The 17615-nt window shown below is 34.0% G+C and overlaps 1 protein-coding gene across 1 annotated transcript in view; it reads right to left on the bottom strand.

Annotated features, from left to right (window-relative positions):
- Dcbld2 (discoidin, CUB and LCCL domain containing 2) overlaps positions 1 to 17615 on the bottom strand; it is an 83453-nt gene that overhangs the window by 53264 nt on the left and 12574 nt on the right. Inside the window, exon 2 of the mRNA XM_027943261.2 lies at positions 11271 to 11498. Within this exon, the coding sequence (XP_027799062.2) occupies positions 11271 to 11498 (228 nt within the window). The remainder of the gene's footprint in view (positions 1 to 11270; positions 11499 to 17615) is intronic.

Genomic DNA, 17615 nt, shown 5'->3' with positions numbered 1-17615 from the left:
AAACAAGACCCAATCATATATTGTTTGCAAGAGATTCATAAAGTTGAAAATAAAAGATGAAAAAAAGGTATCCCATGCAAATGGAGTCTCAAAACAAAAAGCAGTAGCTATTCTCATATATGGCAAAGCAGATTTCAAAAAACAAACAACCCAAAAAAAGAATCAGAAGAGACATAGATGATCATTACTTACTGGTAAAGGGAATAATCCAATAAGAAGATATAAAAATGGTAAACATCTATGCCCCAAATATCAGCACACCTAATTACATAAAACAAACACTTCTTGACAATAAAGTCCCAGACAAACTCTAATACAATAATACTGAGTGATTTCAACTGCCTCTTACCAATAGACAGGTCATTCACACATAAAATCAAGAAAGACTCATTTGACCTAAATGATACTATACTTCAAATGAACTAACAGCCATCTATAGAACATTTCATCCACCAACAGATGAATTCAATTTCTTCTCAGCAGCTCATGAGAGCTTTTCCAAAATAGGCCATTTTGGGTCACAAAACAAGTAATAGCAAATGCAAAAAAAAAAAAAAAAAAAAAAAAGGGATATTATCCCATGCATCTTATCAGATCATAATGGTATGAAATTAGAAATCAACTAAAAGAAAAAATTATAGAAACCACATAAACACAGAGGAAAGGTTATAGTATTGAATGCTTTACATTTTAAAAAAATGGAAAAAATGTCAAATAAAAAATCCAATCCTACAATTCACACTCTGCTTGACCTAAATGGGACTGTAGAGCTGCTGCTCCTCCTTCTGACCCTGACTCCACCTGAGGCCAGCCCAAAGCTGACCTTGAAACTGAGGGCTGATCTTTAACTGTAAGGCTGCTTTCTCCTTTAAACATCCCCTCTACCCCCATCCCTTTGTCTTTTTCACCAAAGGGTCTCAGCCTCTTACCAAAGATTCCAGCTGGGTTAGAGGCCAAGCATCTTTGGGTACAACATTTAAGGGAATGTGAGCACAATGCGAAGTGTCTTTAAAAGCATGTTGTGATGTACACATTTTGCAGTTATTATTATTATTTTTTTTGGGGGGGGGGGAGTTACAGTAACCATTTGTAAAACACTCTAAATTATTTCCATAGCTCTGAAGCAGCAATCTAATTCTCTTCTCATTTTTGGAAGGTAACTTTCCAGCATAATCCGTATTTTCGTCTCCAGAGAAGATAAAAAAAGGAATGTGCCTGCCTTTCTGAGAGTCAAACAGAGCTCAGAGAAAACCTCACTGTTCTGTGCAAAGTACCAGGCAAACCAAAATCCTGATTCCAAGAAGAATCATGTATTTTCCTTTCTTTTGTTGTTGTTGTTTGTTTAGCTTTAAGGTATCTTTAGACAACTTTATTCTTCTTTTATATTTTTCATTAGAAATTATCAAATTAAGATGATGAGACCTCTGAGACTTTTTGTTTCTGTGGTGCTGGGTATCGAACCCAGGGCCTCATGCATGTTTGGGTAAGTCCTCTACCATTAAGCACATCCTTAGCCTTGAGACCAAATTTTTATCCCATCTCTACCCCCTTCCCAAGTGTCCACAGAATAAATCATGAGCCACTTAATCTTGAGGTGACCATGTAATTGCTCTCCTGCCTCCTTGAAAAAGAAATAAAATTATGTTTTTGCCACTGATTTAGCCATATGAAATTCAACTCATCATCTTTTTCTGGATCTGAAGCTGCTGTATCTAAAAGTGCCATCTCTTTGTGCTTTGTACCAGTCAGTGCTGGAGAATCTTGAATGGCTTATGTACAAAACTTTTAAAGTTTTATATTATTTTAAAACTTTGTTTCTTATTGGCTTAAAATGTATTCTCCTTCATTGTGGTCTCTTTAGGGCCAGCTTGGAGAAAGAGAAACCAATAGTGTAACTGTATTGATACTGAATATTGACAACTGTCTTTTTGAAATAAAGAACCAGCCCCTCCAAAAAAAAAAAAACCAAAAATTCTTATGCTACAATTCATGACCTTAGAAAAACAAGAAGAAACTAATTTCAAATTCAGTGGAAGGCATGAAATAATTAAAATCAAAGTCAAAATTAATGAAATTGAGAATAAAAAAACACAAAAGATCAATGCAACAAAGAGTAAAAGATAAACAGATTGATACTCTTATCAAAACTAACCAAAAGAAAGAAGACTCAAATTAATGAAATTAGAGATGAAAAAGGAGATATCATCACAGAAACTTCTGATATCTAGAGGATCTTTAGGAACTATTTTGAAAATTTATATTTCAATAAGTTGGAATATCTAGATGATATTGACGAATTTCTAGGTATACATAACCTACCCAAATTGAACCAAGAGGATACAGAAAACCTTAACAGACCAAAGTCAAGCAATGAAATTAAAACAATAATTAAAAGCTTTCCAGAAAATAAAAGCTCAGCACCAGATATTCTCAGTTGAATTCTAACTGATGTTTAAAGAACTAAAGCCAATCTTCCTTAAACAGAAAGGAAGGTTAACATTTCAAAACTCATTCTATGAAGCCATTATCACTCTTATACCCAAACCAGATAAAGACACATCAAGGAAAGAAAACTACAGACCAGTATTCCTCATGAGCTTAGATTTAAAAAAAAAAAATCCTTTATAAAATATTAGCAAACTACATTAAACAAACCCCAAACTAACATCATAATTAACGGAGAAAAAGTATTTCCTCTAAAATCAGGAACAGGACAAGGATGTCCATTCTCACCACTCCCATACAATACAGTTTCTGAAAGTTTAGCCAGAGTAATCAGGCAAGAGGAGGAAACTAAGGGATATAAATAGGAAAAGAAAAAGTCAAACTATCTCTTTATGCTGATTACATGATTCTATAAATAGAGGACCCAGAAAACTCCACCAGAAGACTTCTAGATAAACAAATTCGGCAAAGAAGCATGATACAAGACCAACACACAAAATTCAATAGCTTTCTTATCTTCAATACTGATCTGTTGAGAAAGAAATCAAGAAAACTACTCTATTCACAATAATCTCACAAAATAAAAAACACTTAGGAGTGAATTTTACTAAGGAGGTGAAAGATTTCTGTAGTGAAAATTATAAAGCACAGACTAAATTGAAGAAGACCTCAGAAGATGGAAAGACTACCATATTCATGAAGAATCAATATCCACAAAATGGACATATCATGAAAAGCAATCTACAGATTCAGTGCAATCCTCATCAAAATATAAATGACATTCCTCACAGAACTAGAAAAAACAGTCTTAAATTTTGTATGGAAGAAAAGGCCTGGAAGAGGCAAAGCAATCCTGAAGGAGAAGAGCAATGTTAGGGCCATCACAATACCTGATTTCAAAACACACCACAAGGCCAGTCTAACAAAATAGCATAAAAACAATGGAATAGTTGACTCCAAAATAAATCCATGTATCTACAGGCATCTGATTCTTGATGAAGGTTCCAAAAACATATATTGAAGGAAAGACAGCCTTTTAAGGAATGGTGCTGGGCAAAAATAGCTATTCATATATAGAAGATTGAAACTAGACCCTCTATCTCTCACAACGTATAAAAATCAACTCAAAATGGACCAAGACCTTAGTAAATGACCTACTAAAAGAAAACACAGGAGAAAAAATTTCCTGAATAGGACTCTAACAGCTCAGGAAACAAAAGTAAGACTTAACACAAACGGGATTATATCAAACTGAAAGCATGTGCAAGTAAAGAAAGCTATCAACATAGCGAAAAGAATATCTACAATATGAGAGAAAATCTTTGCCTGCTATTCATCTGACAGAGAATACCCAGAATATATAAAGAACTCCAAAAGTTAACAGCAGCCGCAACAATAGCAACAACAAAACTAATCCAATTAACAAAGCAGACACATGACCTGAACAGATACTTCTCAAAATAAGTATAAGTGATCCAGGTGCAGTGGCACACACCTGTAATCCCAGTAATTTATGAGACTGACACAGGAGGATTTCAAGTTCAAGTCTAGTTTCAGCAACTAAGCAAGACTCCGTCTCAAAAAAAGATTTGGGGATATAGCTCAGTGATAAGAGTGCCCTGCGTTCAAACCCCAGTATTTCAAAAATGAAATTAAAACTTAAAAGAACGTACAATTGGCCAATAAATATATGAAAAATGCTCAATATTTCAACCTATCAGGAAAATGAACATCAAAACAACAATGAGATGCCAACTCACTCCAATCAGAGTAACTATCATAAGTGTTTGTGTGTGTGTGTGTGTACACACATGTACATCAAGAAAGAGAGAGAAATGAGAAATGCTGGTGAAACTATGGAGAAAAAGGAACTTATACACACATCTGGTGGGGATATAAATTAGTACACTATAGAAAATAATACTAAGGTTCCTCAATTTTTTTTTTTTAAATCACATGATCCAGCTATCCAACCTGTGGGTATATACCCAAAGGAAATGAAGTCAGCATACAAGAGAGATACCTGTATGCCCATGTTTACTGCAGCACTTTCTACAAGATGGTCTAAGTGTCAGTGAGCACATAACTGAATAAAGAAAATATAGCACTTAAAAACACAATGGATCATTATTTGGCCATAAAGAAGAATGAAATCCTATCATTTGCAGGAAAATGAATGGAACTGGAGAACACTGTGTTAAGCAAAACAAACCAAACACAAAAAGACTAGTTGTCGCATGTCTTCTCTGATATATATAGACTTAAAAAAAAAGATTATCTGGAAGTAGAAGGGGAAGTATTAGAGAAGGTGCTCATAAAGCATGGTATATACATGTATGAAACATCACAGTGAAATCCATTCATCTGTACATTTAATAAACATTAACAGTTACCATTTTAAAAACTTGTGAGATTCTGGTATGCAATGTGAATAGATTAACCAGTGAAATAAAAGAAAGTCCAGAAATAAACCCAGATAGAAACTTAGTGTATGATAAAGGCAGTATTTGTAACTGCTAGGTCAAAGATAAAAGTTTAAAAGCACGGTGGTGGGACAAGTGATAAGTATATGGAAAACATACAATTAAATCTATATTTCATATCAAAGAAAAAAAACCCCAAATGTACCAAGGATCTAAACATAAGAAAGTAAGACAATATGGTTGTGTTAAAAAAAATGGGCAAATTCATCTTTAACTGGGATGTAGGGAGAGGCTTTCTAATTATGAGTTAGAATCCAGATGCAATAGAACAAAATTGATGAATATTACATGATAAACACCCCCTACAAACACAAAAGCCCCAGAAACAGTCAAAAGATAATAGAAAAACTAGTAGAAATTATTTGCATCACATAACACATATAGACTAATAACCATTAAAGATAATAATTTCCTAAAACCTGTGATATGCAAAGATTAAAAAGAAACTATTGAAAATAGGCAAAAAAAAAAAAAAAAAAAAAAAGAACATGCACACACCCAGACACCTTCAACATATGAAAAAAAGTTCAATTTTCCTCAAGGTAATGAAAATTACAACTACACTGGCATACTATTTCTCACCTATCAATTGGCAAAATTAAAAAAGCATGACAATACAGTGTTGGGAAGGCTGATGGGAAAATGACATTTTTATGCATTGCTGATGGAAATGCAAAATGGCACAACTGTATAGAGGGGAATATCTAACAAAGCTTCACATACATTTTACTTTTAGATCAGCAATTGCATGTCAGGATTCTACTCTGAAATCACCTCCAAAAATCAAACTCTGTAACTGTAAAACATTGGAAGCAACCAATATATTTATAAAAGAGTAACTGTGGTATGTCCACACTACAGAGCTCTACTTCACCACAAAATTATGAGGCTGCTCTCTACAAAGCAATAAGGAGTGGTTTCCAGGATATATTAAGTATGTAAGGAGGTGGGTGGGCAGAGAACAAAAGAGTATTGACAGCATGTTAGCTTTGTAGAAAAAAAGGAGAAATGAACAATGTGTCACTTGTACAAAAAAAAACAGCGAAGAGATGAAACAAAGACATGCTACTTGTCAGCTACAGAAGTAGGTAAAGGTAAGGTAGAAAGAATAGAAGAAATAGAATGAATTTATCTAAGTATAACTTTTAGTCAGATTTAACTTTGAAAACCATGTTACTGTTTCATATTCTCAACAAAAGAAAAAGACAAGAATGGAAGGAGAAACCTATAATGGAATATGAATAGAAGCAAATGAACCAAACCAAACTTCAAATGAATAACAAAACCATACTGAAGGTGTAGAAATAGTGGGATAGAATCAGTCCATATAATCTTTGAAAACAGTAATGAGACAATAATGTCCCAAGGTGTAGACTACAGAAATGTGAATTCTAAGTAGCAAGTTCCTTTCACATGGAGCCAAGGGTTAGCAATACTGAACTTTCTGGTTACAGCACCGAACAAGTAAGTAAATATACTGTAGATAATAGAAGTTAGATATCTCACTGTCAGAGAAATGAGTTACAAATATAAACAGGAAAAGAATAGAATGAATCCTATAATGTTGGATAAGGATTAAAGTAAGGGTTAGGTTTAAAGTTACAGACTATTGTTTTAATAACATAAGTAGACAAATATAGATAATAATGTATGTACATGTATAGATGTATTTACATATATTTACTAAATCCATCTGTTAATAGGACACGACATCTCTACTGATCTAAACCTAGTAACCAAACATGGATTTCTAATATTATTCTACACAGAAAAGAATAGGGTTCCTTAAGGAAATGGATAACTGCAAGACCGGGAAGGGAAAATACAAGATAAATCTAGAATGTCCTGGGCCAAAATGTAAGGAAGTACTTAAAGCATGATCAGTACATCATAAAAGGACATGAGTTAGCTTGCAGAGGCTGCCACTGGAAATTTGGGACAATTTGAGCATTAAAATAAATAATAATAGTAAAGGGTTAGTAGCCATGCATTTCCAAGAGTCCACTGACTCCACATGATATAAACAAATGGGAAAAAGGGAAAGCACTCTTCTTCAGCTAGTGGGTGCAAATTTATGACTATCAGGAATTCACATCATTTCAGAGTTTCATAAGATATGTACTCATTATGAAGAAAAACATAGGTATAATGTAAAAACCTAGAAGACATCACCTTAGCCAAGAAATCAAAGTTAATAGTACCTGTAATGGGACAAATCAACATCATGCACCGTGATATGATGCACCAAGAACATAACATCTTTTACTCCTGCCAAAGTCCATAACCTGCATTTAACATGAGGCAGTATCCGACAGACCAAATTAAGGAACACTTTATGAAACAATTACCCCCCATTGCTCAAAAAATGTCAACATCATGAAACACAATGGGAAACCCAGGAACTATTGTCTTCTCCTTTAACCATCTCCAGAATAATGAAGACTAAAAGGATGGGATAAACTGAATAAAATATCTGGGATTTTCTTTTGCAATCTAGCACAATATTTGAACAACTGAAGAAATCTAAGTAAGGTTTACAGCTTACTACTACATCGATGCTAATTTCCTTTATTTTAATAACTGTTCTGTGGTCATGTAAAGAGAATGTCATACTTTTAAGGATATAAACACTTTAGCATCCAGAGATAAGGGGACATCACGTCTGAAACTTATTCTCAAACTGTCTAGGAAAAAAAAGATGTCTATTTATGGGGCAGGGAGAAGAAAACAGGAGAAATAAAATGGTATATTAGGAAAATCTAGGTGAAAGGTATGTGGAAATTCTTTATCTCATTCTGCAACTTTTCTATTAAGTCAGAAACTATGTCAAAATAAACATCTAAAAGAAAAAGTTATGTTCACTAAACTATGTTGCTAGTTCAACAGTTTGGGGTAAGGAAACTAGATTGTAAAGATTATAACATTGGTAAGGTTATCTATGGTAGAGATTATGAATTTTACTGACAAACAGACCCCAGCTCAAATCTCATACATTATTCCCATACATTATGTGGGAAAAGGTACAAATTTGGACTAATTATCAATACTATATATGGGAGGAATGATGGCAATAGCTGTCTGTGAACCGATTTGAAAAGACATCTAAATACTGAGGGGAAAGCAAGTTGCAAACAGTTAATATACATTTGCATATACACAGAAAAAATTAAGATTCATAATTTTTAAACTTTAATTTCCACCTTTACAGAGCAACTTAGACATAGGAATTAAAGAACAATCAGAAAGGAAAGATAAAAATGCAAGGCTTAATGAAATTCTCATTCTAATATGATATAGCTAAAAGGACAGAATTCAGATATAGAGAGCCAATCCTAAAAGTATCATTAAACACACCTTGTCTATCTATGTGTCTATATGAAACTAGTATATAAAATCAAAATAAAGTCATGTTATTAAATAAAACAACACATTATCCCTCTCTGAGTACACAAAATAACTGCCCAACTGCCAAGTAAACCAAAAATGCCTAATTATTTGAAATGTGTATGTGTGTGTGCTCTGTGTATATAGTTTTTGGCTTTGGTTTTGGTGTTTTGTTTTGTTTTGTACCAGAGATTGAACCCAGCCAGGGACACTTAACCACTGAGCCATATCTCCAGCCTTTTTTTTTTTTTTTTTTTTTTTTTTTAGTGACAGAGTCTCACTGAGTTTCTTAGGCCTCACTAAGTTGCTGAGGCTGGCTGGCTTTGAACTTTTGATCCTCCTGCCTCAGCTCCTAAGCTGTTGGGATACAGGCGTGAGCCACTGTGCCGCGCCACCTGAAATACATTCTAATAAGTTTGTGATTTTAAAAAGTTATTCCTTGAGAAATTCTCCTATTCATTTCTTTTTATGATTATTCCATAATACCCTCTCTCAGGAGGAAAAATCCATAAAACTAACACCCATACATGTAAAATCGAAATGGAAACATAGGGAAACAGAGCTCATTTTGGCCTGCCACTGTTTTGAAGGGACAGTAAGAAGAGTATGAAGGGGAAAAGATTCACTAACATTATCACTAGACCCTCAAAGTTCACAATACATTTGTTTCTATTCTAAAATTCTCTCCAGATGTACCCTAACTAGAATGTTAAACAACTATCCTAGAATGATCTTTATCTGTTACCTTCCTACCACTAACCATAGATTGTATTAAAATGGAAGGCCAGAGAGTATCTGGTAGGTGGTGATGGGGGCAGCTGAGGGGTGTCACAGTCTAAAATCCAACAGGAACTATCATAATTTAACCCACGTGATCTTTAGGCAGGTTTGTACATACTCATGAGAAGACAGAAAAAGAAGCACACGCAATGGAAATAAGAAACAGCTGAGATTTATTAAACACCTGTTACAGGCCAGAAACTGCAATGTATCATTTCATTTAACCTCCACAAGATGCGGAAGATACCTGTGAAGTCTGGTCAGGTTCAGTTACCAGAAGAAGGACCTCCTGAAGCTGTGAGCAGAATACATACAGTGTGCAATTTAAAATTGGCACCCCAAATTTTCCCATGTCACTCTGCTACTATTTACTGTCCAAATGTATATCACTTTTAGTTTCCTTTTTTTTTTTTTTTAAATAACCATTGTATCGTGGAAATTTTCAAAACTACAAGAGCATAACAAATCCCATGTATCCATTACAGAGTTTTAGCAATGTATTGTTTGCTTATCCTTGTACCTTTTTTCCTGAAATATTTAAAAATAAATCCTACACATTTCAATTGAACTTCAGAATGCTTCTAAAAACTCAGATTTTAAAAATCAATAACAACATAATCACATCCAATATGATCATTTTTTACTATAACCAAATGCCCAATTCCTCTTAAAATTTCTGGTAATCTTCCTTTTCTTTTCTTTTTTTAATAGTGATGGGGATAAACCCAGAGTCCTCATGTATGCTAGGCAAGTGCTCTACCGCTGAGCCACAGCCACAGTCCCTCTGATAATCTTAAAAATGTCTTCTGTGAGTTAGATTGAATCAAGATTCAAACAAGGCTCACCCATACTTTTGGAAGGTACATATCAATTTACAGAGTTCCCTCTCTTTCCTCTGCTTTCCATTTTTTAAATGCCAATTATATATTGAAGAAACTAGGTCATTTCTTTTACAAAATTTCTCCAATTTTAAATTTAGTCCTTATGGTCAGCATAATGTATTTCTCCATCTCCTTTATTTCCTGTAAAGTGCTAGAGGTTTGCCCAGGTCAGGCCTCATCTTTCTTTATAACCTGTTGAGACCGCCCAGGTAGTGCTCTGTCCTGACTGCATCCTTGGCAGGTACATACTATCCAGTTGTCTTCTAATGTTAAAGTCACAGTATTTCTACATTCTCAGGCAATTTCAGCTCCTGAGAATTCACCCAGCACCATACAGCTAGAATTATGTAGGTAGTGACCAAGCTACCAGATTAATTAAGAGTTGACTGAAAGGCAACAGAGTTTACCAATCATCAACAAGCAAATGGGGGCAAGAGTTTTTCCTCTAGGGGATAAGAGGCCAAAAAGCAGAGGAGAGGTGAAAAATTTGGGCAGTGATGGAGAAGTCAGATGACAACCACAGTATGGTACTTAACAAGATTCTGGTTTCCTACTATAGTTCTGAAAGATACTTTACATACTGGAACTAGTAAATGTTTCCAGATAAACTCCCAGAGAATTCAAAAGTTCTAATTTCATAATGTTAGTTCACCAAGACAGCCTTACAAAATTTTCCCCTTATTGCTTCAGAAAATGGTGAAGGTTCTAAATCCTGTCTGCAAAGTAGATTTTCCTGGAAAGTTTTTATAATAACATCGAGTTAGAGAACCACTGCTTTTAAGGAACAATGACAGCAGCTATTTACTAAACATCTGTCAAGTGTTATTCTAAACACATTTACACATACTAGTTTGTTTCCTATTTTGCAAGTGAGAAAATAGATCAGAAAATCTGCCCAAGGTCACACAGCAAGCTAACAGCAGTGTCAAGCTTCAAGAAGCTTCATCTAAAACCCATCCGTGCTCTTATTCACCTAAGCATGAATTATGCTTATATGTTTCAACTGTAAATGAAATGATCAAAGAAAACATAAAAAATGAGACAATTAACCTCTTCCTTCTTAGAAGTAGTACAATAGCATCTTATGCAAAGGTACCAACATAGGCTTATTAGGAAAGTAAATAAACAAGAACCTTCCCTTACCAAAAGAAGATTCAAAGTTTAGATTTCTACACATTTTTAATAATTTTTTACATATCATATTATGCAGCATAATTATTCAATGTTGAATATAAAAACTACTTTAATTTTAAAACTTGAAGAAATAGTATAAAATACATTTTTAAGAACGTCCTACCTATTTCCGTTCTGCTGACACCAATTCCGTTATAAATCCTCAAGTAATTAAAGTGACAAAAATCAGAATCTTCAATATCAAAATCACCAAATTTGATGCGAATTCTTTCTCCTATCTTTACACGAATCTCCCATTCACAAACAGTGCTATTGGGATAGGTCTGTGGGTAGTTTATGGATGTAAGGGTTCCACTCTCAGGGCCTAATACGGTATGTCCACATCCATCACCTTTAAAAAAAAAAAAAAAAGAAAGAAATTGTTCTCACATCTTTCATGTCTTCAGTCATGTGAAGATTTAAAACTATGTATGACGTTAGATATATTATACTACCAATACTTTAACAGAAGATACAACAGATGACATACTACCTAGCATATCCACTCATAGGAGCCAAGAGAGGTCAAATTTGGTCAAAATAATTAATGATCATCAATACAATTTATAAATTCAAAGAATTCTTTAATCTGAGCAAAATAAAAAGTAAACACAACATAGCAATAGTTAAATATACAAACACGATAATAAATTCAAACTTCAAAAGAATATTAATTCATAGAACTTGTTCAAAGTAAATGTAAAAATCAAAATATTTAATCAGCTTCAATCATAAACATCTCAAGTTGCCAAAATCATTTCTAAAAAAATTAATATATAAAGATTATGTAGATTATTGATTATATTACAGACTGCAAGCCATCCCTTTCTGAAGGCATTAAAGCAATATTTAATGAAGTTTAATTTATATTATATTGAAATTTGACTGTTTGGTAGCCCCTCCCCCAAAGTCTTTTTTATTTATCAAATGAGAAGGAAGTTAAAGTTAAATGATTTTTTTTGGAAACTAGGAAAAGTGATTTTTATACTTTGGTAGAGGTATTATTTGCTCCAGAAATTTCTTTAGAAACTGGATGTAAAAAACTTAGGCAACATAGCATACTATTTGTAAGGATGAAATATTTGCATTCTCCACTTTATGATAAAGTTTATTATTTTTTTTTACTCAGAATCCAGAAGGAGGCATTAATTAAATGTTCACTTAGAAGTTTCAGCCACAACTCCAAGTGCACTGTTTAACATTAACAATCACATTCAAATGAATTTATAGTAGGATAACGAATGTATCCTTTTAAAATAATAGCATTTTCTTCTTTAAAATTTTAGAGTTATTTAAAATCACCTTTTGGAATTACACAAAAAGTAGATTAAAAGTAACACTGGGGCTGGGATATAGCTCAGTGGCAAAGTGTCTGCCTTGCATTAGCAAAGCCCTGAATTCAAATCCCGTTTAAAAAAAAAAAAAAGAAGAAGAATAAAATAACACTGCTAGGGTCTTAACTATGGACTAAAATGGCTGTACCAAAATTTTCTATTATCTTGATTTATTGTTTTTAAGAACAGTATAGTGCTGACAAATACACACCTAAATTCTGCACCCCTCCCTACTTTAGTATTAGGGATCAAACCCAGGAGCACTTTATGATTAAGTTTATTATAACACTGAGTTACATCCAAAGTCCCCCTTACTTATTTTGAGACAGGGTGTTGCTAAATTGCTAAGGCTGGTCCCAAACTTTCGATGCTCATACCTCAGCCACCAGTGATGCTGGGATTACAGGTGTATACTACCACATCCAGCTTCTGCACCTAAATTCTTATGACAATACTTAAAAACTCATATCCTCTGCTTATAAAGAAATTATATTTCCGAATTCATATTTTTATTGCTCCTTAGTGTACTTTTAAAGACTAATACTAGATATCTGTTTTCAAGTGTCTCTTATATAAAACCTCAGCTACCTTCTACACTTGCTTTCATTTCACACATAAGAACTAGGCACAGTAACTCAATAATATAAATATATACAAGGGCAGAATGAAATAAATGTGGTTTATTGTGCACCATACCCACTGATCTTTCACAAACATAAAAGTTAGGATGTTTAGACAATGAAAAAAATAAAACCCCACAAATTTCTCCTAAAACTATCATGAAAACACTATCTCTGCTGAATATCAACTATATTAAAAACATAAGATAAAAGCCTCCACTGTGAAAATAAATTGAAATACAAAAAATCTTTTGAACAATCATTAACATTTTTCCTTAAAGAGAAAAAACAATGATCCTAACACAGAACTTTCAAGAAGATAAAACTAGTTTAAAATGTTTTTTTTACTACTCAGCAAATGAAAATATGCTTACTGAAAGTGTTCCAATCTTCAAAAAAAAACCACACAATAAATAAAATCACTCAAAATAGGTGTTTTTTTCCTCATAAACAGAAGCTAAGGCAGCTTTTTCAGCAATTGAATGTGTTGATAAATCTCACAAAGTCAAGAATCACCTCTGAACAGCTGGAACTATCACATTATAATGACAAATCATCTCATTTAATGTATTCCCTAATTTCAATCTATGTTTATTCAAAAATAAGCTTTTGCAAAAAAAAAAAAAAGTACAAGCAGAATGTTAGAAGTAATTTTTAGATGGCTTTATGCTCCTGTTTATATTTGATTTTCAAAACAACATTTCTTGCCCTTTCTATCATAAAACCAATTTCTACAAATGTTAAAAATAAATACCAGCTGATGTAAACAGAACTTTTGTATGCATGCTGATGAATAGGACAATTAAAATGGAGCTGTCTTTTTGCAGAATCTTGTTTAGGGGAAGAGAGGGCATGAACAGTCCACAAGTAATGTGCCAAGAATGTTCTAAAATATGTGATGGAGTTCAGTGCTTCCTCATCTTGTAAGAATAACAATATGCACCAGAAACCAAAGACGAGTCTCTAACCCACTACAATGAATAGATGAATGTTTCAATGAATAGATGAATGAATAGATCTGAATGTTTCATATTTCAAGGAATATTTGATAAGTTTAATCTGACTAGATAAATGGCTTAATTGACACATACTACTATAGGCTCATATGTTTAGAATATTCCCATTTGAAAGAGAAGGTTGGGCGTATGCACTAAGCCATTAGCTTCATATGTTTTTGTTATTCCAAAGTAAGAAATAACATTTTATGCTATGGCCCTATGCACTTTAACATACATAGTCCCGACCCACAAAATGATTTCATAACACACAAATGGGTCCCCACCTGCAGTCTGAAAAACACTGTCCTCAAGCACTCAAAGGTCATAATGTTTAATTCTCAAATCAAGGAAAGACCCTGTCCTCACTTTCACTTCCAAAGTAGCAATGTGTTCCTAGGTTATTTTTACAGTTCTTAAAACTAAAGTCTGTTATACCAAAATACTTGCAACAGGACAAAACGCTTAAAAATAAAACTAAAACTTGGAAAATATTCTTTATCAACAAATGCCCACCAAAAGCAATGATTCTCAAAGCAGAGGCAGGGGATCCCATAGAGCTGTTCCCTCCCCCTTCACAGTATCTGGAGACGTTTTTAGTTGTGACAAATGGAGTAGGAGGGCTGTTACTGCCATATAGTGGAGGCTAGGAATGCTGCTAAAATATCTTACAATGAACAGGACAGTTCCTAGAACAAAGAATGATTAGCCCTAAATGTGAATGAATGGTGCTGAGGCTGAGAAGGGCTAAATTAGAGTCAAGGCTAGAAAACCACACACTGAAGATTTGGCCCAAAGGGTAATCTAGTTCACTAAGGGCACAACCCAAGGAACAATCCTCTCCCCAAAGGTCAGGAGTTCAGCTAAAGAATTTTATGTTCTCACTTCCCCATTTTTAAAATAAGTGGAATGCTTCATTTTTCTTTAAGCTATATGGGGGAAAAAAAGTATTTTTAATTAGTCTTCAGATCTCAACTGAGTTTCTCCCCTAGGGTTTTTCATTTGCTTTTTTTTGCAGTGCTGGGGTTCAAACCCAGGACCTCAACCATGCTAAGCAAGTGCTCTACCACTGAGCTGCGCCTCCAACCCTATACCTATTAACATTAAAGAGGAAAGGTACCAAAAGGATCAGGAGTATTTTTTCCTAAATTTTTGATTGGCATCAACATATAGAGAAGGCTACAACCACCTACTATTATTCATGTTCAAGGGGCAGAACTGACAAAAAAAGCAGACTACAATGGGAAAAAACTTTCAAAGTGGCTATCATGGGTCCATTCCGTATACTCTCACCAACTATCATCATCACCACCACTGTCAACTTCCCACATCTCCTCCCCTGAATAGTCTCTACCAGACTGCTATCAACCATAAAGGGCGGAAGCCTGTTAATGTAATTTTTGAATTTAATGTCATTTCAGTGCAAAAAAAAAAAAAAAAAAAAAAACACTGGAATTTGATCTTATTGCTCCTTTGCTGGGCTGCAGATTTATCTAGGGGATTACTCATAGAACATGTGTTCACTTCCTCTGAAGACAGCAAGGTTGGATGTGTTAAGCCAGATACAAATTTGGATAATGTTCCAGGAACTGAATGATTTTTTTTCACTACTTATCCCTAAAGAAAACAGAAAGAACATTAAACATATTTAAATGAAAATGTAATAATCCAACTAGGAATGCAAGTTTATTTTAGGCTATTCTAGTTAAACTCAGAATCAAGTGTTTTTTAGATTAGTATGTGCTCCTGATGCTGATTATAAATGATCCTCCATCCACTCTCATTTTTTAGTTATATTATTACTAATTCATATTATGTAATTCCTTTAAAAAAACAAATTTCAACACAAGAATTTTGCACAAAAAATATGCCAAATATGAAGAACAATGTAAGCTTTTTATACTATAAACTTTGAAAAGTTTATATTTTTTCAGAGAGCTTTCAAGGATGTTGTTTTATTCACTACTAACTGGTGAATTTGGCTATACTTCCCCTAAATAAGTGTCATTTCTATCATATCTTATAATACGTCTGTGAGATCTTATAAAAATTTCTTTTTTAAAGGAGAAGCATTTAGGGAGTGAAAAAGAATCCAAAGAGCAACTCTTAACTCTCACACCCAATTTTCTGGGAGTGGTGGCACATGCCTATAATCCCAGCAGCTCAGAAGACTGAGGCAAGAGGATCAAAATTCAAGGCCAGTCTCAGCAATTTGGGAAGCCCTTAGAAACTCAGCAAGACCATGTCTCAAACATTTAAAAAATAAAAAGAGCTGGGGATATGGCTCAGTGGTTAAGTGACCCTGGGTTCAATCAAAAGGAACCCCCAAAACACTGAGCTGGGGTTGCAGATTTATCTAGGGGATTACTCATAGAACAACCCAATTTCATTTGGCTGCACAAGTTTTTAATGTATTATTTAGCACTGTAAATTTTTAGAAAAGTCTAGATCTTTATCTGTGAGGTTTCTTAAAACGCATCACTACAAATCTCCAACAAATATGTCATAGTAGTGCTTTAACTTCATGTAATCTTTTTGTCCCTGGTTATTTTCCTTACTCTGAAGTCAACTGTCTGAAATTAATATAGCTACCCTTTCTCTTTTGTAAATACTATATATAAGAAAGATATGGATTTTAGAGTCAAAAGAGGGTCAGGGTGGCAATTTTTAGGAAAAGAAATGGCCCACATCTTCATTCTTTATAAAACCCAAACTTGGGACTGGGATTATGGCTCAGTGGCAGAGCGCTTGCCTTGCACATGTGAGGCCCTGGGTTCGATCCTCAGCACCACATAAAAATAAAAATATTGTGCCCATGAATAACTTAAAAAAAAATATTTTAAAAAAATAATAACTTGCCAGGCACTGTGGCGAACATCTTAATCCCAGTGGCTCAGGAGGCTGAGAAAAGAGGATGAAGAGTTCAAAGCCAGCCTCAGCAACATTGAGGCACTAAGCAACTCAGTGAGACTCTGTCTCTAAAAAAACAAAAAAACAAAATAGGCCTGGGGATGTGGCTCAGTGTCCAACTGCCCCCAAGTTCAATCCCTGATACCCCCCCCCCCGCAAAAAATAAAACCCAAACTCATCTGCATATGTGATAATTTCTAAAACTGAATTACATGAAGGAATGTGGACTATATAAATTGTCAACCTCCAAGAACATGCTGTATACCTAGAACATAATTGTCAAACAAACTAAAGCCATACAATAAATTTAAATGCCCTATCATTCACTATAAACTTAAGAAGGTCATCTATTGCTGTTAAATCTCAATATTGCCATCTATAAAATGGGGATATTAACAATTCAAACCTTGTGGGGAAGGAATGAAACAAGATACTGTATGGAAGAATATTAATGTGCTCAATAAATGTCTGTGGTTAAGAGTATCATCATCATAGTACAATAAATAAATACCATTAAAAGTAGAGCAGATCGGCTTTTGTCAAACACAAGTAAATCCAGTACATCTGGCTACAACTGAGAAAGTTAACAGAACAATGGCTCAATAACCAT

Source organism: Marmota flaviventris, chromosome 8, assembly GCF_047511675.1.
Source record: "Marmota flaviventris isolate mMarFla1 chromosome 8, mMarFla1.hap1, whole genome shotgun sequence".
Classification (NCBI taxonomy): domain Eukaryota; kingdom Metazoa; phylum Chordata; class Mammalia; order Rodentia; family Sciuridae; genus Marmota; species Marmota flaviventris.
This window is presented reverse-complemented; position numbering and strand designations above follow the sequence as displayed.